Source organism: Nestor notabilis, unplaced genomic scaffold (genome assembly GCF_000696875.1).
Source record: "Nestor notabilis isolate BGI_N333 unplaced genomic scaffold, ASM69687v1 scaffold3742, whole genome shotgun sequence".
Taxonomy (NCBI): Eukaryota; Metazoa; Chordata; class Aves; order Psittaciformes; family Psittacidae; genus Nestor; species Nestor notabilis.
Genome location: NW_009919493.1, coordinates 54822 through 77863, shown reverse-complemented (window position 1 = coordinate 77863; position 23042 = coordinate 54822). Strand labels below are relative to the sequence as shown.

At 36.5% G+C, this 23042-nt stretch overlaps 1 protein-coding gene across 1 annotated transcript; it reads left to right on the top strand.

The window, feature by feature from the left end:
• Nucleotides 1-485: 485 nt before the first annotated feature.
• LOC104402368 (septin-11-like) lies at nt 486-19860 on the top strand. Its single transcript, XM_010010237.1, has 11 exons — nt 486-555; nt 688-711; nt 1053-1166; nt 1890-2085; nt 3551-3737; nt 8358-8519; nt 10029-10125; nt 10706-10874; nt 17074-17206; nt 19314-19504; nt 19725-19860. Exons 1-11 carry the CDS (start codon nt 486-488, stop codon nt 19858-19860), a joined length of 1479 nt encoding a protein of 492 aa, XP_010008539.1.
• The last annotated feature ends 3182 nt before the right edge of the window (nt 19861-23042 follow it).

The window sequence follows — 23042 nt, the reverse complement described above, 5'->3', positions numbered from 1 at the left end:
GTGTAGCTGCCTGGACTTGGCACGACCCTGGCCTCCTGCCTAAGCGCACAAACGTGGATTACTTACTTCCTTCAAGCTTTGGAGGGCAAATCTCAGTCATCTCTACAAGCGAAGTGGCAAGCTAGTTCTTTGGCTGGACTACAAGTCTAGTGCTGCAGGAGGCTTGCGCAGAGAGATAGATGCGTGTAGCCTGAGGCCCAGCTTTTGATGTGGAGTGGCCCAGTGTTGTGCACTTTTAGTCTGAAATAGGTTGCAAATTTAAAAGATAAATTATATATTTTTTAGTTTGTTTCTAAGATAAACACCCCAGTTTTTAAATGTTACTCTTGTCTCAGGCAGTGATTTTTCTTTGCATATTCTTTTTAATGGGCAAAACAACTTGATATAAAGCAGTATACTTGATTAAATGAATTTGCAGAAATCCAGATGCGGTTCCATGAAAGCTCTGCTACCAACCCTTTGAATAGAGGGTGGGGGAAGGAGTGATGTGGTTTGGATCACCTCAAGCTATCTATATTGTCTGCTATTTTGAAGAGTATAAATTCTGGGAAAGCGGTGAGAAATGGGAAGTAGTCCCAGGAATATTACAGCTCTTGTAGCATTCAGATGACAAGCTTTGAGTTAGTCAATGAATAAAGTTGGATGAGATGCTGCCTTCAAGCTTAATTTAGCTGCCTCATCCAACAGATACTAATTTGAAAAGACTGGCTAGTATGGTGACTTAATTGCTTTCAGCATAATTTGCATTTCTTAATTTTCGAGTTATCACCATATTTCTAAGCTTGTGATATGGCAGTAACTTGTTTTTCAGCTGGATGATGTATTATTGGTTTGAGAAGGAGTGAGATGCAAGCATCATGTGGTCAGTTTGTGGACTTTATTTCTCTGCATATTTGTTAGTCTGTATGTAGCAGAGTGAAGCTACATGAGGTGCTGGCGCTAAGGGAAATCGTAACGCCCTTGGAAAATTCCAGAAGGAAAAAACATAGGTCATTGCTAATTGCTTTGCAATTAACTTCACTAACATTTTTATATGATTTTTCTGTAGGAAGATGATGACTATCGAGCTTTATCCTTGTCTGGTCATGTTGGTTTTAGTAGTTTACCAGATCAACTGGTTAAAAAATCCATCAGTCGGGGCTTCTGCTTCAACATTCTTTGCGTTGGTAAGTAGTATCTGGGTAGTTTAAGGCTTTAGTAGTATACCCATCCTTAGGAAGTGACTGAAATTTAAATCCAGTTGCAATGCTCAACTCTTTCCTTAATGTTAAGCATGAACTGTAATTCCACCCTTTCCCCTAGCTTTGCTTATTTGTATCCATCTTTTGTTTTTACATTTAACATTTTCATAAGCAATATGAAGACCAAAAATGTTGCAAAATATATTTATTGATTTATGGGTAGCTTCTTGGATTCTTTTGAGTAAACTACACTATTTTTACTGTAACAAAGAGCTTCAGATCAAAAAACTCCTGAAATTCCAAGGTGATGTTACTGAAGTATTTCTGTACTTATCAAATGTTTGCTCTAGTATTTTATCCTTATTCGTAAAATGCCTGTGTTGAACCCTGTGGTTTCACAGCTAGTTACTTAGCTTTTAAAATCTGTAGGGAAGTAGTTCACACTTTTAAAGAGACACAAGTGTCAAGAGACTGTTCCGCTTATTACTCATTAGCGGGTAACTCTTTTTATCTGTAGGATGAAAAAATTAACTAGAAGATATTTAGTGCTCATTATGAAGAAGGAATGCAGGCAACCTTTTGCTTGGAGAAATCAGCTGGCAATTTTTTGTGTAAATTTATTGAGTTTCTGTGATAACACTTTCTATACTTAGAAGATACTTATTTGATGTGCAAAATGTCTTCCCCAACCCTTCTGTTTAACTTTAGGGGAAACTGGAAGTGGGAAATCAACCTTGATAAACAGTTTATTTAACGCCACTTTTGATGACCCTGTGTCAACGCATTTTCTGCCAGAAGTAAAACTTAGAGCCCAGACTTATGAACTACAGGAAAGTAACATTCTTTTGAAGCTGACCATTGTAAATACAGTGGGATTTGGTGACCAAATAGACAAAGAAGATAGGTAAGTGCCCTCTTATTGCTGGGATATATGGAAGTTTTGGTCTTCAATTGCAACTGATTTTTCTTTGCACTTTGTAGTAAATATTTGTCTTACATGTATACTCCAAATATTTGGTTTACTGTTTTCTCTGTGTACCAAAGTAAGCATGTTTTTCTTCTCATCTAGGAAATTATTTGAGAGATCAGATGAACTCTGCCCCTTTCTTTGTGATACAATCTTTTATAAATGTATGTAAATAATACATTCAATAGTGACTTTGTTTTGGAGAGGAGGAAAGCAGGGAGAAGGTCAGTGAGAGGCTTTTTAAACAAGCAAACAGGTTACTGTAGATTATATACATTAGATCTATAGGGAGTTTAAGAATTTGATTGGAATATATTGAAGACCATAAACTGGAATGAACTTTATATGGATTTCTGAAGGCCTTTGTTTTTCATGTTGGACAGTTTGATCAGAGGATGTAGAGGTACCACGCTAGTGTCTTTCAGAACTTTTTTTGAGTCTGCTTTTATGAATTGAAGATTTTAAAATACTGAATTGTCTCTCGGCAGACTTCGTTTCTTTTATCTTATTTGTAAAGCATTTTAGGAATCCTATGTGATATATGGGTGCCTAAATGGTAATAGTTATAAGTGAAGGTTAGAGAGTCACATTAACGTTGTCATGAGAGCAGTGGCTTATGATAGCATTGGAAAATAGCTACTGCTTATGACTTGAATGAATGAGATGCAAGTATTAGAATAGATATTAGAGGGTTTGCTGTGTGGTATAGGAGCTGTCCTTTAGTCCTCTTAATTTTGTGTGTAACAACTACTTTGGAATTTTGATAGCATTTGATCTGGTTTCTAAACTTTGTGTAGTAGCAGAAGTGTAAGGGCATGCTGCCTGCACCTCTAGCAACACTTTCTTTTAGAAAGCAGATTATAATGTGGTTTTCAATAGGGTAAAGTATACTTAAACTGTATTTATTGCAAATCAGATTTACCTTTTCAATTTTTGTCTATTGTTTAAGAGCTCTCTCTTGTACAGTACTTCAGAAGATAAAGGAGGTCTTATTACTTGGTACTGGTAATTGCATATTCTTTCTTTTCTTGTATTGTATCAAAGAGCTTTTTGTATCTTCCTTGTATCTAAAAGTCTGCAGTTGCACAGCTTGATTGCAAAAATTTATAAAACATCACTTGGGAAAATTGGTTATAATCGTAACTAAATTTATGTATCTTTTGTTCACTAATAGTAGCTAGGAAATATTTTATCTGTATTAGGTGCACCATTCTGTTTTGAGTAGCATTTCAGAAATTAACATTATTCTGTACATTTAATTTTCTGCTGTAGCGAGTAGATACTTTAGCAGCCTTTTGACATGTAAAGCAAAAATCCACAAAACGGTGTAAGAGGAATTCCTTTGTTAGTTTGGCTGTTTAGGACTAGCTGATCACTGGTTGTTAAATTTTATTTCTTACAGCTATCAGCCAGTAGTGGATTACATAGATGCACAATTTGATGCCTATCTCCAGGAAGAACTGAAAATTAAACGTTCTTTATTTAGCTACCATGATACTCGCATCCATGTCTGCCTCTATTTCATTTCACCTGCAGGCCATTCCCTGAAATCCTTAGATTTGTTAACTATGAGAAGACTAGACAGCAAGGTAAGACTTTGAAACAGAGTCCCAAGAATTTATCTTACTTTCTGAAGCATCTTGCAGCTTTTAGGCCCTCTACCACCTTTCAGTTCTATATCTGTGTGTTTGGTTTTGGGATGTTTTTAGTACTAGGATACCTTAAGTTCAGAATAAATTGGTTCTGCAAGTAGCTTGCAGCTCATCACCTGTTTATTTGCAAAGCAAAAGGAGAGAGACATCTGGCAAGACACTGATGAAAGAAGCACTACGAGGTTTAAAAAAAAATAAACCCATGCCAACTTTACTTTTAACAAACTGTTAACATCTGTCGTATTGTGATTGGACAGGGTACCCTCCATGAGCACTGTAATATTTCTAATTAAGCTTGTTTCTAGTTCTAGTTCACTATTGAGTTTTGGGACTGCTGGAAAGTTGGCATATAAAAAGCTTTGCAGCACTGTGAAGATCTTTGTTACAGATAACCAAAGAGGCAAGTGCCATGAGTGGAACACCCTGCCAGCATGGCTTTTTAAGATAGGCTGCGTTAGTGTTTTAAATGTCACATCTTGGTTTCTTCTGAAAGCTTTAAAATAGCAGTTTCTAGTGTGATTACTTGCACTTTCTAAATTCTTATCTTTCTTCCTGTAATGGGGCTGGATGAAGCTAAATGTTTAGTCTATTTTAAGAAACCTTTTGTCATTTGGGTTTAATTTGTCGAAATTTTGAGAAGCTTGATAACTTAAATGCATTTGTTGTTCCTCTAGCCCTTTCCTTTGTGTTTTATTAGCGTCTCTCCTGAAGGTACATTTCTTTCTGCATCTGCTTGTTCGTGAGATGTTTCTTCATGACAACAAGGACCAAATCAGCTGTCTGTTCCACATTTGTGATTGATGAGCATATTTGGTAGTTTGTAATCAGCTGTCTGTTCCACATTTGTGATTGATGAGCATATTTGGTAGTTTGTAATTTTGTTTGTGGATGCATTTTGCATTTCAAACTTTCTCAATAGCACGGAGCAAGTGTGGGGAGACAAGTACGGTGGGACAAAGGTAGGAACGACAGGGTCACTGCTTTCTTTATGCCAGATTAAAATGTTTGTGAAAATATCCTGTAGTTTGCACTGAGAGCTAAAGAGCCTTGGTACTAGAATATGTACTAGAATACAGAATACAGGTACTAGAACAGTCTCATGGAACATATTGTTCTACTCAGAGTTTTGAAGTTGGAGGTTGTGTTAAACCACAGAAATATTTGGCATCTAGGTTGTTCTCTCTCAAACTGAACTGCCTTTAAAACAGTGTTTCTTCCAAAAGAAAAGTAAATAGATCCATGAGTCCCAGCATCCTGAGAAATATTTTCCCATCAGGATAAAATGAATGTAATTCTGCTTTGGGGGATTTTAGCGTCTAGCCACCGACTCTAAATATTTTATTTCTGCTTTGGTTCAGAGAGAACATGAACAGCATGTAACTGTTGTTTTGTCCTTTGCAATGGATTCTACTTTCTGATCTTACTACAGAAATATAAATATACACAGACGAAAAAGCGTATACTTTAACTGTAGTTTGGTTTCTGTCCTATTGTGAAGTGTGTTTGTGATGCTTTTACTACTGCGTTCTCCTAGAGGCATTTCAGAGCTCAGGCCTTCCCAGGATGTGGAAGTCCGTGGTCACATTTGCTGAGTACAGGATTCTATAAAGAGAAGGTGGTACAGGAATATGCATACATCAAGTGTATAAATCTGTCTAAAGTTGTCTTTAGTTTCTTCCTAAATCCACCACAGTGTACACTGTTAGCTTTGTTATGGACTGCTTGGTACAAAACAAAACCGGATTACACAGCTCAGAGGTAAAGATGATTCTTGGAATAGGATAGGGTCATCCTATACTCAGTAATCCTGGGAGGAAAAACACAGACCTATCTTTGGGCAGTTATTTTTTCTCTGTTGTTCATAAATTTGGTAACTAGCTAAGAATTTGGCCTCTAGCTTTTAGACATTGGAGAGTCCCGTAGTTTTGCTTAGGACTGAATCACTACAGACCAGCCAGGTTTCATTCACAGATTAAGGGAATCTTCTTCTGTATGCTTTCTTGCTGAGAACTAGTGATTATTCAACTAACACGTCTGCGTTTTTAAGTCATTATTTAAGAATTATATATATAGATTACTCTTAAGTCAGGGAATGATATGGACGTACCTTGTTTAGGTTTAAGTTTATTGTTGATTTTTTTTTTCTTCAGAAAGAATAATTTGAAATTTTTGTATTGATTCACAGAGAGACACTTAAATCATCCTGCAAGATATCAACCAATAATAATTTCAAGTACATGTATTTTTTTCCCTCTCTATAGCATAAAGCGGCAACAGATGTTTTGGCGTTGATGTAAAGTGTTACGTGAAAATCTTAATTTAGAGTAATAGCATGTTTTCTAACTGGGGGGGGAATCAACACTGCATTTCTGGCAGAAGGATGATGATGGCAGCGCTGAACTTGGTGCTAGCAAACAGAGATATAATGCACATGGATAAAAATTATCCTGGTGGGTTTATATGCTCAATTTACATTGCTATTGAATGAGGCAATCTCAGCTGCTTCTTCCCATGGTGCATGCTGAAGATTTTTGGGCAGCCAATTCCCTGGATGACAGAACTGATTGAAATTGAAATCTGAAGATTTTTGCTTCATTAAGGAACTGATCAAGCTGAAAAGTATTCTGTCTTCTTAGACAGCTGCACAGATTTTAGTTCTACTTGGCAATGAGCAGCTACAGGCAAGGGGAAGGGCAGGACTGTATTTTTTATTTAAATGTTGACATTTTGGGGGGCTTTAAAGTGATTCTGTATTAATGGTCTATAACTTTGTAGAAAAATTCAATTTTGTAGCTGTTGAGAGTTGGTTGTAGCTGGGGAAGGGGCTAGAAGGGAGTCAGTTGCTTTCCGAGTGAGTAGGCATAAGAGAGAGCACTGGGACTTGGGGCACATCTATATGTGGCCCAAATCAATACAGTTTATGTCTCTTGTTAGTACAAATGTGTGCTTTCCATTAATATTATTCTTGGATGAAAGCATTAAGATACTACTTTTCAAGTAAACCTTAGATGCTGCAAGCAGAAGTTAATTTTGTTTAAGAGATTAAACAAAGGTAACTTCTTTGTTGCTTATCTAAAGCCGGAGTAGTATAGCTTTTAAATTTTAATACAATGGTTGTGATTTAGCACCAATGTTGATAGCTGTAATCAGTTTCTGGTGATTTTGCTTTTCTTTTGTTACTGGACTTTCCTACAGTCTTTCTCTGCTATTCATTATCTAAGAAATTCTTTCCCAGTTAAGGAGTGCTTGAAAGACTATCATGTTGAAAATCAGAATAAAGGTTAATTTAATTCAGGAGACTCTATGCCATCCATTTTTAAGCCCGTAGGATAGAAACTTAAATTGACGTCCCTCAGCTAATCTGATTGAAGCTGTGAATTACTTGTATCTATAACAGATTGTTCATACAATCCAAAATTAACTATGTTATTAAAAGAAAAAAAATCTAGCATTTTACTTGGTTTTAGACATTTTGCCCTGTATGTGCTTAGGTTGTGTATGCTACACAATTAAGGACTATCATCAGATAATCTTAGCAGTCATACTTTGGAGTTGGAATGCCTTTTTTCTCATTTGGATGTTTTGCTTAAGACACAAGACTTATTTCAAAACCATCCATTTTGAATTCATTCTTGAGATTCCATGCCCAGGCATTTCCATTCGGGCAGGCTATTCATAATAAAAAAAAAGAACGTGTGTGGGATTTTACTTTTTTTTTTCTTTCCCCTTTCCCATCCCCCTCCTTTTTGCATCTGTGATCAAGGAACTCTGTAAAATTCTCATCTTGAGAAATCTGGAATAATTATTCGTATTTTCTCCCCAAATATTTGGACATTGGCATTAATTCTTTGTATCTAGTTCTGAAAAATGCATAATTTGGGAGCGGTGATAGTATTTTTAAGAAAAGTTTGGCATCTCCTAAGTTACTGTCATAATTGGTTTAGGAAGTAGGGCAGTTTACCTTAGTAGAACTGAATTACGAGTTCTGAATAACTAATGTAAAGACTGGTAAGCAAGATGCTTCAGTCTTTGCCATTCGTATGCTTATAGCAGATACTTCAGAAACTATCTGCTGTAGTGGTGAGGTGAAGAAGATGTTGCTGAAAGGACCCCAAGGAAGCAGCTCAAGGGTAGTCAGCCTTTGGTAGCCAGGTTCCTTTCCTTTTTGTATTTAAAGTTTCATTTAACACCTGAACCATGTCCCCTTAAACTAAAACAATCTGTTTTATTAGCAGAGATATAAATACTTCATGTCATTTAGTTAATAAGTAGGCGTTGCTGTTCTTTTCAGCACTAAACTGCATGGGACCTCCTTCCTCATTCTTTTCTCAGAATCAATTAATTTTAAGTGAGTATATTAAATTATCTGTTATTATTTTGTTAATTTGTGCCAGTGAATGTATTTTTCGTGGTTTGTGAACCTTTGATATCAATTGATGGAAAGTTTGGACTGTGGGGAAAGTTTTAAAGAGCTCATCACCAAATAATTTAATTTATAAAAGATGTCACCTGAAAACTGAAGTCTTACACATTTCATATAATTTGTATCATTAATAGGTGAACATTATACCAATTATAGGCAAAGCAGACAGCATTACTAAAAGTGAACTACAGAATTTCAAGAACAAAATCATGTTTGAATTAGTTAGTAATGGCATCCAGATATACCAGTTTCCAACTGATGATGAAACCGTTTCTAAAATAAATGCCATCATGAATGTAAGTAAATGACAAAATTGTTGGTATTTTAGTGCTAGAGCATCATTCTCTAATGCTGATTCATGCCTGTTCTTTCACTATTACCTTGAGGCTTATAGGTTTGTATGTAACAAGTTTATTTTTCTCTTCTTAAAAAACTCATGTTTTGTTTTTGTTTTGTTTTCTTTTTTTCCTCTACTCCTAAATCTTCCCGTTGCTCTGGTGTTGATACCACTTGTTTTAGGAAGCTTTTTCTTTTCTGGTTCAGCAACAGAAAAGAGGTTCTGACTTTTTCTAATTTCTGTATAATTAATATTTAATTTCTAACATAGATGGGCAGATACATCTGTTAGGAAACATATTCAAGTGCTTCGTTTCTCCAGTTTTCTCTGGTCATTATCATAACAAGTCTTACATCTGCTTGTCCCTTTTATTTAGTACTTTATTAAGACAGATTTTCTCTGGGGTTTAAAAAGCCAGATATACTTTTGGCTTCTTACTGTTGTTCTTTTAGATCATCGCAGGAGTATCTGCCAGCTTCAGCTAAGCTTATGAAGCTAGATCTCTTTGCTCTCTGTATTTGCTGTTCACGTGCGTATGTCTATAGATGCACGTTTGAACATAGGGGGGTTTGAAAGTATGGCGGAAAAGCTGGTATGCTTAAGTGTATGGCTCTGCAGTCCCAACCTCTGCCATTTGTGCCAGGGAGTGAGAATGTGTAGGCTGTCATTCACTAACAGGTCTTTCTGCTGTGAGGAAGGGTAGTGGTCTCTTACCCCTTTCATGCTGTCATGCTCTGGTAGTGATTTATTTTCTACTTAGTGATTTATGCATTTATTTATTTTATTTGGTCAATAGTCGTGGGTTAGCATGCAGGCAGTACCCACCCTCTGTTTGTATTTCTGGCCATTTGGCCGAGCCCACAGCAGTAACCATACCTCGAGTTCAAACCTGTGATTGTCTCATGACTGTTACTGGGGTTATGAACACTGGCTGAACGCAAATCAGAGGGATGTGTTCTAGAGTGGCTTTCTATTTACTGCTGGTATGCTTTCTAATGCAGCTCAGGATGTAAACTGCTGCCTTTGCCTTTTGTGGCAAACCTGCTGAATCAGGTCCAACCTGTTGTCCACCGGGAGCCCCACATCTTTATTTGCAAAGTGACTTTCCAGTTATCTCCCAGCATTTGCTGGAGCATCGGGTTATTCATCGTGATGTGGATGACCTGGCATTGCTCTCCTTTGAACCTCATGGGATTCCTCTTTGCCCATTTCTCCAGCTTGTCAAAGTTCCTCTGAATTGGCAATGCACTCATCTGGTCTGTCAGCCACTGCTGGTTTTGTTATTGTAGCTTTACTTTTGTATCAGTAGTTTGAGTAGATCTCCTCAATGTGGTTTTTTGTTTGAAACTGCCTGTTGGCTTTTCTTGAAATGGTGTTTTTTCTCCCCGGTTTATTTCTGAAGTGTTTGCTTTTCAGTTCTGACATGAGAATGCTGAGAGATAAGACTGTGTTGGTGTGACTCTTACAGGGGCACATGCCATTTGCAGTAGTAGGAAGTAATGAAAAGATGCAAATTGGAAACAAAATGGTGAGAGTTCGTCAGTACCCTTGGGGCATTGTACAAGGTAAATGAATTCTCAAAGGAATTTTTACAAGATTGTCATTGTTGAAGTATAAAATTCACCAATACTTAAAGGGGCTCATATTATCCGCTGATGCCATATTGACTGTATTTTGGATCAGCAGTTTAAGGAGTTTAGCAATTAATCGTGAGGTATGCACTAACTGCTATTCACTAACTGGTAGTTCCATCAGCAATGTTGCAGCCCTGGAATCGAGCTATGAGATAGTTTCTGCAATATTTGGGCAGGTTAGTATGGTGGCAGTGCCTCTAGTACTACCAGATTTCTAAGTTTTATGACTGTTAGTAGAGAAGAGGGGAAAAAAAGAGAGAAATTTATCAGTGTTCAACTCAAACAGGAAGTCAGGGTGTGTTGAAACATGTTCACCAGTACTTACAGTTAGTGCTTCAGTGGTATTTGAAATGATAAGGAATTATGAGATGTATAGTAAACAACAAGATACCTTTTTCTGGAATTATAGTTATTAAACAAAATAAATGAATCTCAATGCTGTTAAAAATATATTTTGACGATTTTGCTAGTTATGTATAATAATAAAAATCTTCCTCTTTTAACTCGTTAGTGGAAAATGAGAACCACTGTGACTTTGTAAAGCTTCGTCAGATGCTTATTTGCACAAATATGGAAGACTTAAGAGAGCAGACTCATGCACGGCATTATGAGTTGTACAGACGCTGCAGACTGGAAGAGATGGCCTTCAGAGGCATTGGGCCTGGGAACGAACCAGCCAGGTAAAGGACTGCATGTGCAGCACTTGCTTTCAGCATCTATTCGCTTCACATTTGACTGTATCAACCCAATACAGAACAGACTTCATATATAGAACAGGTTTCAAAGAGGGGAAAATAGAAGTTGGTTTTTTGTTAGTTTGTTTGGTTTTATTTATTTATTTTTAATTAATCAGTGTAAGTATGTAGCTGTTCATTCAGTTATCTTCATGGAGAAGTATGTGGGATTGTATGAACCTTGCTTTTAAAGGCATACAAGCTAGTTGTATTTCTGCAATCTTTCTCTTTTAGAATAAACCTGGGAATTTAATTTTTTGTCCTAGACAATGTAAATTTTCTTCAGGTACATGCACCTTATGCATTTTAGACTATTGTCATTATATATTAGCATGCTGTTTTATTTTCTGTCTTAATGTCTGATTCTGAACAATGGTTTGGTTGTACTCAAAAGTCAGAAAGAACTGAAGCAAAAACTTTTACAGATTCATTGGTTACGCTGTTGGCTTCTCATATTGTCTCCCATAATAACGTATGTCTGGCCTTTACAGGTCAACAAATCTCTTGCTTGACTGTCAGAAGTTAACAGAGGATTCCAAAGGAAAGTTAAGCAGAGGGTTAGGGACACTCGGTTGTTTCATGTAGTAAAGCTGCTTTTTGCGGGAATTATTTACCATTTCTATATGCAGTTTATTTAATCTTTTTTCTAATTCTGTCATCTCCCTCTCACTCTTCCAACTTTGTTTGTTTTATGCATGGGACTGTATTTTACGAGTTGTTAGAATCCTAATGGGGAAGAACTGATGCTTAAGGAGATGTTCAAGTCTTCACAATTTATCAAAGTGCTATTATTGCATAGTCATGGTGGGAAATACTGACTTAAACCAGACATGAATACAAAATAAGACTTTGCATTAAGAACAGTTTCTAGTGCTTTGAACCAACTGGTTTGTTTACTTCTTGTTTTACTTAGTCTTCAGACTGTCTTTACCCATTCTGTTCTGATAAAAAAACCAAACCAAACCAACAAACTTTTATATGGCTTCCCTCCAAATAGTTGTTTTTAGTGGGTTAAATTCTTTGCTTTCACCTGTACTTTGCACAGAAGTTCTAAGGCAGTTGCGGTTGCTGTAAGTCACGGTGTCAATGGAGCAGCATTTCTTCCACTTTAATTAGGTCCAATTTATATATTGTTCAAACAATAATAATTAAATAAGATTAATGTGACCAAGGAAGATACTGGATGTGGGCACTTGTTTCTCAAGTCTTAATGTCAAGGCACATTTAAAGATCAGTTCATCTAGCTGATCTTGAGCTACCATGAATCACAGCGGTCTCTTGACATTTTTCTTGACTTAACAAGAAACATCTATTTCATAAATAGAGAACCAAAGGTGAATGAAGTTTAAAACCAACTAACTGTAGACTTTTCGTTTGGTTTAGGTTTACGTTTAAGAATATACAGTAACAGCTGATATCTTGTTACCTTTCTCTAAGGAGAGCTTTTTTTAGAGATTTGTTCATGGCAATGTTAACTGTAGTGCCTTTGGCTCTTCTGAACTTGACTTTCATAATATCTCAATTTCGCAATCTCACAGCTATCTCAAGATAGGAATTAAATTATGAAAATAATAATCCACAGAACTTTTTTCCATAAGAATTGTAATTGTAAAACCCCGAAACAGTTTGCATTGTATCGGAATGTCATAGTATTTTATGCTTCAGAAGTTGGTTTAGAAACGGATTGCTTTGTGGAGATACACAAATCTAAGCTTTCTCTGGTGTGTGGTTTTTATGTATGGCCTGCAAATGTCAGTTTATTGAGAGCTTTGCGGCAAGACAATACACTTAATTAGTTCTGGTAAATCTCATCTATTGAAAATGTCATTGTTTTGCAAGGATGAGATTAAGAATTCCATAAGAATCTGGAAAAAATAATTTTTTCCCATATTCCCTACCATATTTTTTGTGAATTTGTGTCATAATAACTTTTAAATTTGTTTATTTGCAACTGCATTCTAAGAATTGACTTTTTCATTAACCATACTTGTAGGGAAAATGAAGTTTACATGTGCAGTCTGTTAGTCTATCCTTAATAACTTACGAACCAACTCTCCATTTTCAAACTTCTGTGAAGGGTTGGATGCTTCCAGGGGATTACATGGTTAGTGTTCTCACTGCTGGAAAAGCAGAAGACCTCTGTTCCTACCAGCTGTTGGCCAGTGACTGTGCATTTGTTGTCAGTAAATTATTACTTCGGAATCAAGTACTGTCTTTTGAAACTCTTGGGAACCTGACAGTATTGCAGTAGGATGAGAAGGTCATGGGTGATTTGGAAGTAGCTAAGGCTACTGTGTGGGAAAGATCCATGAAAGTAGTCCCAATGAGTAAAGAATATTTAGGAAGTATGGAGGGACTCTAGTTACAGAGTTAAAAAGGTGTAAGGATGTAGGCAGGACTTTGGGTATTACAATCACTGAATCATGTTTTATTATCATGTTTTATTTAATAACAGGGCTATTAATTCTGCTGCTTTCGGGACACCTGGTTTATACTGGTGTTTTATCAAACCATTATTTAAATTGGATAGGAACAATTAGAATAATTTAAGTTAATGGGTAATTGGGAATTTACTTGATCTCATTCCTTGCAAAAACAATATACAAAACTTGTATATTGTCATGAGAATTGCAGTCACATATATGCCATATCAGATTAAAGCATAACATGTGGTAAACTGCTTTAAAGAATCCGCCATATGGTGCTTCAGGGAATAAATGAAATACCATCTAAGGCTAGATTTAGTCATATAGGTATAATCTGGATTCCAAGCCATGAAAAGCAGCCGATCTGGATTGGGCTTGGAAAGCGTGTTATGGCAAAATTTGTGTAATGGTCAATGGATAGCAGAGTATTTGGGAGGATGCTTTGTGCTTTTTACTCAGTATCTGTTGGATGTACAATGCAGGAAGTGCTTTGATTATAATTTTTTAGTACTTAAAATGGGGATTTGCATTTCTATGTTGTTGAAAAGTAAAGATAGACCCTCTTTTGTATGGATGGCCTAGTCCTGCCTTTTTGATAGTTCTATTATGTCCATTAGGAATATGAATTAGGTTAATCTCAGCAAGAGATAATTGACATAATTGAGATAATTGAGATGTCCATAATAGAAAAATTTGGGATAGATGAAAACAGAAATCTAGTAATGAGGACTGCTTCCAGACAAACAAACTTCTAGACATATACACACCTAGTAAACTTAGATGTTTGCAAGTTGGACATCTTTTAAGTTCATTTTCCAGTCTAAGCTGTGTTGTTGCTTAAGGGGACATTCTTGTTTTGAAAGAAAACTAACAGGCAAGAGTCTGTTGAAAAAAGCCAAAGGTTGATTCTCTTGTTTAGTTGTTTTTCTATGCCCATAATCGCAGTTGGTTCTTCATCATAATTACAGTTAAACATAACTGTAACACAAACATCTCAGTTTTTCAATATGTGGCCAATCTGTTCCTTCCTGAAAGTGGGATATTCAGAGCTTGCAGTTCTTGAACAAAAACATGTTTATTTTTCAATCTATTTTGAGGATGATGAGAGAAAACCAGGAAGGATTCAGTAGTGTGAATAAGGATATGTGTAGCGGAAGGTTGATATGACTCTAGTTGCCTTTTCTAAGAAAGGAAACCTAATATCTGAAAGACTATTAGGCTTCTTCCATAAGAAGTCCCCCGAGAACGGGGTTCATCTGACCAACTGGAGACCTTTCCATTTGAGCTAAATATTTTGACCTCCTTATGGTAAGACTAAACCACATCCAAAATGCCTTTTTTTCATGCCTTCACTGGGAAAACAGTAATTATTTAGATCTACCACATGCTTAGTGTTGCTTAGTATTACCGTATGTAGTTCACTGAGTCAAGGGACCGTGCTAAAAATACCTGATGCTAGTTAACTTGTAAATTTTTTAGTTTTTCTGATATAGCTTAATTGATAGTCAGATGTTATACAAAAAGTTACAGGTGTAGGTTTCAAACTTGAAAGCTTTTTTAAATTTAATTAAACAAACTGTAAAATATTGTGGAAATACCTGTGCTGTTTGTAGCACATAAACATTCTGTTCCATTGAGAGTTGAATTCGCTTCAGTCAGAATCTTTATTTATGAACGTAACATGTTTGCTTTGCATCCTTATATTTAGCCTTCCATGTTCTGAGTCTCACCCAGAGAGAAAAACTGTGTGTCACAGCTATGCTTCTGTGGAAAGGTAAGTGATAGTGCTGTTATGAGGTATGTAATACATTAGTAAGGTATGGACTTTCTTCACAACTCCTTCTCTTCCTCTAAAACCTCAATAAGACTATATTATTTAAATAATTATAATCTTAATTTTGCAAGTGGTTTTGTACAAGTATAAAATCCTAGAGGTCCAACCCAGAAGAATGAGAGAACCTGTGAATTTGATTTTCATAATGTGCTATATGAGAAGTAGTGAAAACAGTCTTCAGGTAAACTGAAAAGTATTTTACTGTGAGCAGTGGAGGTAGTAATGTTGAAAGGATTGGCTTAAGATCTGGTGAATTATTTTCCCCTCCTCCCCAAACCTCCTAAAACCAAAGACTGGGTCATTATACTGCTGATACGCCATTCACAGAAGAGGAAACGCTGTTTTAATTTTGTCTTTGTGATTTCCAGAACAATCTCCAGAACAATTCAGTCCAGGGGGAGGGAGCATTTAAAGAATGCATTTTTTATTTCTCCTCTTCCTGAAACATGTAATTTGATTACTTCGTGAATTCAGTGTCTTCAAAGTTAATCTTTTACTAATATCAAAATAAAAATTGCTTTGCCCTGGTAAACTAGCTTAGGTTGAGTCTAAAGATGCCCACATGATGAAATGAAGGTGCAATTGCAACATGTTAGCTTAGTCCAGCAGTTGCGCTAGTGGCTTTAATTGCCCTCAATGTCAGCATGTTAGCTAGTAGAACTGACACAGGGCCCAAAAGTGTGTATAGTGAGATTGCTGGCACTAGAAAAACCTGTGTTGTAGCTTTATTGTTATTACATATGCTGTCTAAATTTAAAGATAGTTTGGATTGATATACCTGTGCGAAAACCATGCCCTTGTTTCACATGATAGATGCAATTTCAGGATGACCTAAGTTACTTCACAGCTGATAAACTTCCCCATCCCAAAAAACAAACCCCAAAAGATTGTTGTTCTGAATGTGTTTTATTGCAAGGTATTGCTCAAATGAGACAGAATTCCTTGAGAGGTTACAAACATTACATCTGTATGTGCAATTTCAAAATGATTTTTCTCTCTTTTTAGGTTATATTTTGAATACAAATAAGAAACTTTAGGATTGGGAAACTGGTCAGTCATTTTAAATATGGAAGAAAGCTGTTTAAGATTACTAATGCTCTAAATTATTAAGTTTTTGGATATCCTTTTTTGTAAGTCTTTCCATTTATAAACTCTTTTAATAGTAACAGAAAAAGATGAGACTTAAAAACTGGTACACAAGTGTGTATGTGTATTAAAAATATAAAACAAATTTAAGTATTTGATAGACATATATATGTATTTTACATCATAGTGGAAGGCATGAGATACCTGGCAAAGGACAGTAACTCAAGATAGTTGTGGATGGCTGACCAGTCAGCACTCAGGAGCTGTCAGAAACTATGAATGGTGTAAAAGAATAGCCCCAGAATAAAGAGTTGGAACATTATCCATATTTAGATGAGTTCATAAGCCCCATGTCCTACAAGATACTGGACAAATCCTTTTGGTTTTGTAATAACCATTAGTATGGCTCTGATCTGCCAGTTCTGTCTCTCTGGAATCTTGTGACTTAGAGAAGTTTGTGGTAAATGTTTGGTTGGAAGAACTTGTATCATTAAGCCAGGTATGCTTTTCAGAGGTAGTGCACTCTTTGGTGTATGAGACACATCTGTGCACAAGCTCCATTCATTCTTCCCTGAAAAGCAGAACTTCTCCTGCCAGCACTGTGGTGATAGCAGTAATGGTATAGACTTGGAAAGGTAAGATGCTTCCTTCTGTTTAGGTTCATTTATGAATTTTTATATGGCAAGCTGTAGAAATTAATATTTCAGATGAATATTGTTTAAATAGTGTTCCAGATTGTTGGTATTCCACATTGACCAAAGCAACATGCTGGAGACTTGCTTACATTTTTGGACTTCAGTCCACAGGAAGCCTATGAGGCAGAGAGGTCTGAGTTCTACCTTGAACTGCAAAGAAAAGAGAAGGAGCTAAGACAACAGTTTGTGCAGAGAAAGAGGGAGAAAGCAGCAAAGTTGAAAGAAGAACAACAACAGGTAAGCATGCCTGTCTAACTTAAGTTTGTTTGCTGAGATTTGAAATAATTAACTTCTTAGCATAATTTCCTGATATTTTGAGGACATTAATGTAAAGTAGTGTAAGTAATCAAAAGCGGATTGATTACGTAGATTGATTGGATTAGCAGATTGATTAGACACAGGCAAACAAGAGACCAAGTCTTATGAGGAGCAGCTGAGGGATGTGGGTTTGTTTAGGCCAAAAAAAAGGAGGCTCAGGGGAGACCTTATCACTCTCTATAACTATCTGAAAGGAGGTTTTAGCGAGATGCGTGTTGGTCTCTTTTCCCAAGTAACAAGCAAGAGGACAAGAGGAAATGGCCTCAAGTCATGCCAGGGGAGGCTTAGATTAGATATTAGGAAAAATTTCTTCACTGAAGGGGCTGTCAAACACTGGAAAAGGCTGCCCAGGGAAGTGGTGGAGTCAGCATCCCTGGAGGTATTTAAAAGACATCTAGATCTGGCACTCAGGGTCATGTTTTAGTGGTGGACTTGGCAGTGGTAGGTTAACAGTTGTTGGACTTGATGATCTTAAGGGTCATTTGCAGCCTAAATGGTTCTATAAATTGCAGTCTTTTTTTTTGGGGGGGGGGAAGGAGGGAGCTTATAGTCTAAAGGCTTTGCTGGAAAGCTGGGACAAGTCAACAGGTAGGAGGTTATATGGTGAAGTAAGAGGGCTGATAAATATAGTGGTTGCATGTTTCTTTGTCTTCTTTAGCAGTATGCTGAGAAACATCTATATGCCATAGCAGCTCTGTAGCTGGTTTCCATGCATAGGTTGCTTTGTGAAAACCATGATTTCAGGAAAAAAAAAATCCCATGGGTTGTTTTTCAGCCCAAGGGAGTGGGGCATATATGTTTGTATAACCTCCAGGTTTAGTTATTAAATATAAGTTCAACCCTTATGTTAAGAGGTTTGAAATTTGGGTGGGGTGTTTTTGTTGGTTTTGTTTTGGTTTTAAAATCTCATCTATTCCCAGCCATTTCTTAAGTATGTTGTTGAAAATTTAGTCCTGTCAAGCTGGACTGGCAAAACAGGATCTTCTCACCTACTTTCTGCCAGACTCTATCATGGTCATGCATATTTATAGTCAAACACTAGTGTAATTGAAATTGGAAATTTGTGTATATCTATTAATGTTCTGTACCTCAGTCTCCCAGCAAAGAGGTAGCAGTTTTTGCAGGGTGTTTAGGTGCATGTTTTATATGAGAAGGCTAAAAACTTTGTTTTCTAAATCTCTTAAGTCCTGCATGCTACTTGTGGAGAAAAAAAATCAGATTCAGTCCTTAGTCTCAGTATTAGGCTGTCCAATTGGAAGAACACTTGGCCATGTACCCTTTGATGTTTTCCTTCTGTGATTTGTATCAGGTGGTTTGTGAGGTCTGCATATTGCAATTGAATTATGGCTGTTAGTTTTCCCAGTTCCTGATGTGGGAAAGTGATCATGCAGTCACTGCTACGCAACATTTGTCATATACTCTTGCTGCTCATTATTTGAGAAGTGTGTATGTGTATCTGAAAACTAAAGAAAACCAGGAATTTCTGTTGTACTTCAGATTGCTTTCACATTCATTTCACTCCTGAGACATACGGTTGCTTAGGAGCTTACTGTTTCTACCCTGAATGTTTCTATTGGTATATCTGTTTTTATGATGCATCTGGTTAACTGTTGCAATGAAGTAAATAGGTGAATATTATACACACACACACATTTATAAAATCTGACAGCTCTACTGTGTAGAACAGGCCTACTGTTACATTTATAATCTTAATCATTTCTTATAAGGGCAGGCAACTCAGGAGGAAAAAAGGATGTTGTGAGGTTACGCAGGGAGAAAATTAGAAGGTTTCCACCTGTACTTTGTGTGTAGTAGTCTGGCTTCTGTGAGAACGATCTGATATGAGTGGTTATTTTTCTGGATTGCTGGTTTTAGTCTTATCAGTTTTGGGAAAGAACTGCAATTTTTAAATGAGTTTTAACACAAGTTGAGGTAGGTTTTAGTGTTTTATTGCAGATGGGGTTTGTATTGTGATATCACCACCGTGTGTTACTAGTTGGAAATCTTTTTTTTGTGCTTTGAACAGCTACTGGCTAAGTATGAACGTCAAATGCAAATGCTTAAAGAAATGGATCTGAAATTGGAGAAAAAGAAAAAAGTTCTAGAAGATGAAATAGCTATGTTTCTTGAGAAGAAAGCTAATGCTGAGTTACTCCAGTCACAAGCATCTATCTCTGCCCCTCCTGTTAGTTTGAAGGAAGGCAAGGACCACAAAAAGTAAGGGCTGATGCTAGTCATCACAGGCAGGAAGAAACAAATTCTTCACATATCACTTTTATACCTCAAATTTCAGTAATCTTTTAGAAAGCATACAAACATGCTCCTATTCTGTGATAAGAAGTCAGAAGTGTGTAAATTACCCTCATGGTGGATTTAGTTTTAGAGTGATTGCTGTATATTCTATGAGCATTCTTTCTTTTTTTTTTTTTCCTTGAAGGAACCAAGGTTTTCGGCTTGAATTGCTGTGCTTTGATATCAGAGATGAAGAAATTGTGACTGTTCACGAGCAGAGCAAGAGGGAGAGGGAGAAGTTAGAGAGGGAGAGAAATTCACCCAGGGGATTCCCGAAATGACAATTTTGATTGCAGCACTGAGGTTCTGAATGTAGGATATGTTAGTTTTATGAAGCAGTCTGGCTGCTGCTGTCCCACAATATTGTATGAGTCTTCCTAGTACAGATTTTTGAGAAAGATTGATAAAATTGGCTGTAAAATTACACTGAGTGCAGAATATGACCTGGTAAATATTTCACTTCCTTTATTTCTCCACTCCCAAATGAAAACCTCAAATAAATTGTGAAATTTCAGAAATGTGTTCAAAATTAGTCTCCAGAATAACATGCCTAACTTTTTAATATATGAACATTGAATTAAATATTCATATATCAAATTGTTTTTCTCCTCCAAACCCAGACGCCATTTGACTTAATAATTTCCTTTCCTGATAAGCTACAATTTAACTGCAGATAATATTTTGTTGATTAATATCTTACTGCAATTGAAAGCAGATTTTTTGGTACAGAAATTATTCATAACTGCTACTCTATGAAAACCTTCAGAAGCTGGATGAGTGCACATTTTTTGGGTGCATGCTAGCAGCCTGCTTGTGTTTTTGCCAAAATTTATTGCATTTCAAGTAATATTAGTGAGCTCCTTTTCCTAAACTCTTCTTTCTGGATTTATACATGAAAGTGGAATTCTTGATAGTAGAAGTCATTATCTGCACTATTACGAGTAACTCTCAGCTACAGAAAATATTTTGATTTGTTTTCTCTGTTTTAGTTTTATTTTTTCAGACTATGTTACAGTTTATGTGCTTGCTTTTGTTTTTCAGTTCCAGCTTTATGTAATACTGATGATAGAAGAATCAATATTGATAATTTCTCTTGAGAAGCAATGATTCACAGTGTGCTTTTGACGGTATAGAAGTTGCAATTTCTTACTAAAGGATTTGGAAAATACCTTTTGTTGCTGCATGCTGCAAAAGAAGAATTTTGAAGTATGGTCTGTACACATACAATGCAGTGATTACTGTAATTGCCATCATGGACTTTCTGTTACAAGTCTGCCTTGATACGCAGTTGCCTTACATACATGTGGCCAACTTACTGTCATTTTAGGTGCATTGTACCAAAGAAAATGTCCCTGCCATAAACAATTCCATTCATAACATGAATGCTGTAGTAGAAAACTATTCAGGGAATGCATCCCCTATAACCTTTCTAAAGAGTTATTTGCATATGATATATTAGTCAAGAAAATATTACTTAGTACAAATGTTGACATAACTCAGCTATTTACTGATTTTGCTGACAGATTTTGTTTATAGGCTTCTATATACAAGCACTGCCCTAAATTTCAGGTATAATCTTTCTAATCAAAATTTATTGAGGTATTTTGCAGTGCTGTACTGTTGCCTGATATTTTATCTGACATTACTAACTTAATATGGAAACTACGTATAACTTTTTGATGCTTGTGACCTGTGGTGTTCAGTTACAGCAGAGGCTAACTTTACAAAAACTATAGTACAAGAACTTCAGGTTAAAACAAGTTTAAAATGTTTTTTATATTCTCAGTAGCCATGATAACTAATGGGGCAGTGTAAAAGGTGCAGTTCTCTGAAGTTGTTTTGTGTGACTCTTTAAAAATTAAATACTAACTTGATGATAGAAATAAAATATATGGATTTTGCTTAAGTGTTTCTGTTGTTCTGTTTCGTTTCCCTCCCATGCTATTAAAAACGAGTAAGATTTCACATTGATCAGAAAAATAGAAATGTTTTGCATGCATTCTATATGTCTTTAGTCTTTTATTGGTTTGGACTAAGAGCGTCATCCAAACACTCCTTGAAGTCTGACAGGCTTGGTGTGGTGACTGCTGCCCTGGAAACCTGTTCCAGTGACTGACCTCACCTGCTATATTACTTCTATTTTACAGTGATGCATATCATATAAGATTGTTTTCCTTAAATTCTGTAGCAGTGGGAAGGAATAGATGCTAAGATACATAAACTCTCCAGAGACCAGGAAAGGGTCAAACTGCTAATTCAGTTAGCTCCACAGGCACAGCAGGCTCTAACATAGGATTGAAAGGTTAAGAGGAGTTGCTCATTTAGCTCATTTAGCCTCAACCAGCAAATAACTGATGCTTCTTTCAAGAGAAGAAAGTGGGCCAGGGCCGAGCCCTGTGACTGATGATTGTTTCTTCCTGAGCAAAATACAGCTTGATGAAAGACTGTACTTTTTGTTTGGCTTTGTACTATCGACTAGGCCATTTGCATCTGTTTGATTAGAAACAAGGGATTTGCCCTCCTTAAAGGAGGTAACAGCCAAATGGGTTAAAAAATAGATATATTTTTTTAACTGAGCAGTAGATTTGAAAGTGTTATCAAGTGATCTTGAGCAGAATGTAATGACAGTTGAGTGATGTGTACTGTCAGCACTCAGTTATCCCTGGTGTGGGTTATCCCAGATGCTGATGTTAGTTAGCTCAAGCGCAGCTCTTCATGAGCATTACAAACCTCATCAAAAGACAGATTTAATTGTCTGTAGTGTGGCTACTTTGCTGAGGGCAAAGCCTGAGATGGTTAAGTACTGTTTGACCTAGATAGCTCCATGCCTAGCCAGTAGCAGAGGATGTGCTGTGCTTTGACAGCTGGGAACCATGAATAGTACCATACAGATACCAGATGTCTTGGTCAAAATGGGTTTATGTTCAGCTGGCATGTGTTGACCCTGCAGGATTCGGCAGCAAACCAAGACTGGTGCAGGTGTCTGTGCAGGGCTTTGGAAGAGGTGACAATTAAAGGGGTTTTTTTCAGTTGTAGCACAAAGTGAGAGAGCTGGTGGGTTTTTCTTTTTTCCTTACTCGTTTAAGCAGTGGAGAGCCATCTGTAAGCATGGGAGATTCCACAGTTGTTTTAAGTTTGCCTAAAGATGAGATATCAGATAAGTGCACAAGTGCACATCACAGCCTGACAGTCAGGTGCAGTTCAACGAATTATAAAGGCACAACCAGCAATGTCTCCTGAAAGTGGAGAATTAATAGTGGTAGTAAATAAAAATGTGTATGTCTTGTTATAGTTTATTTTAGCCATGTGTGTTTTAATTGAACACTTCAGAAAGGTTTATCTGGCTGATTAAATAGTTTCAGGACTATTTATTAAGGTCCCTTTATTGTTACGGTACCTTCTGCAAGTGGCTAATGTGAGATTGTTTATGTCCTTTATAAGTCTGAAGCATTTACCATTTTAG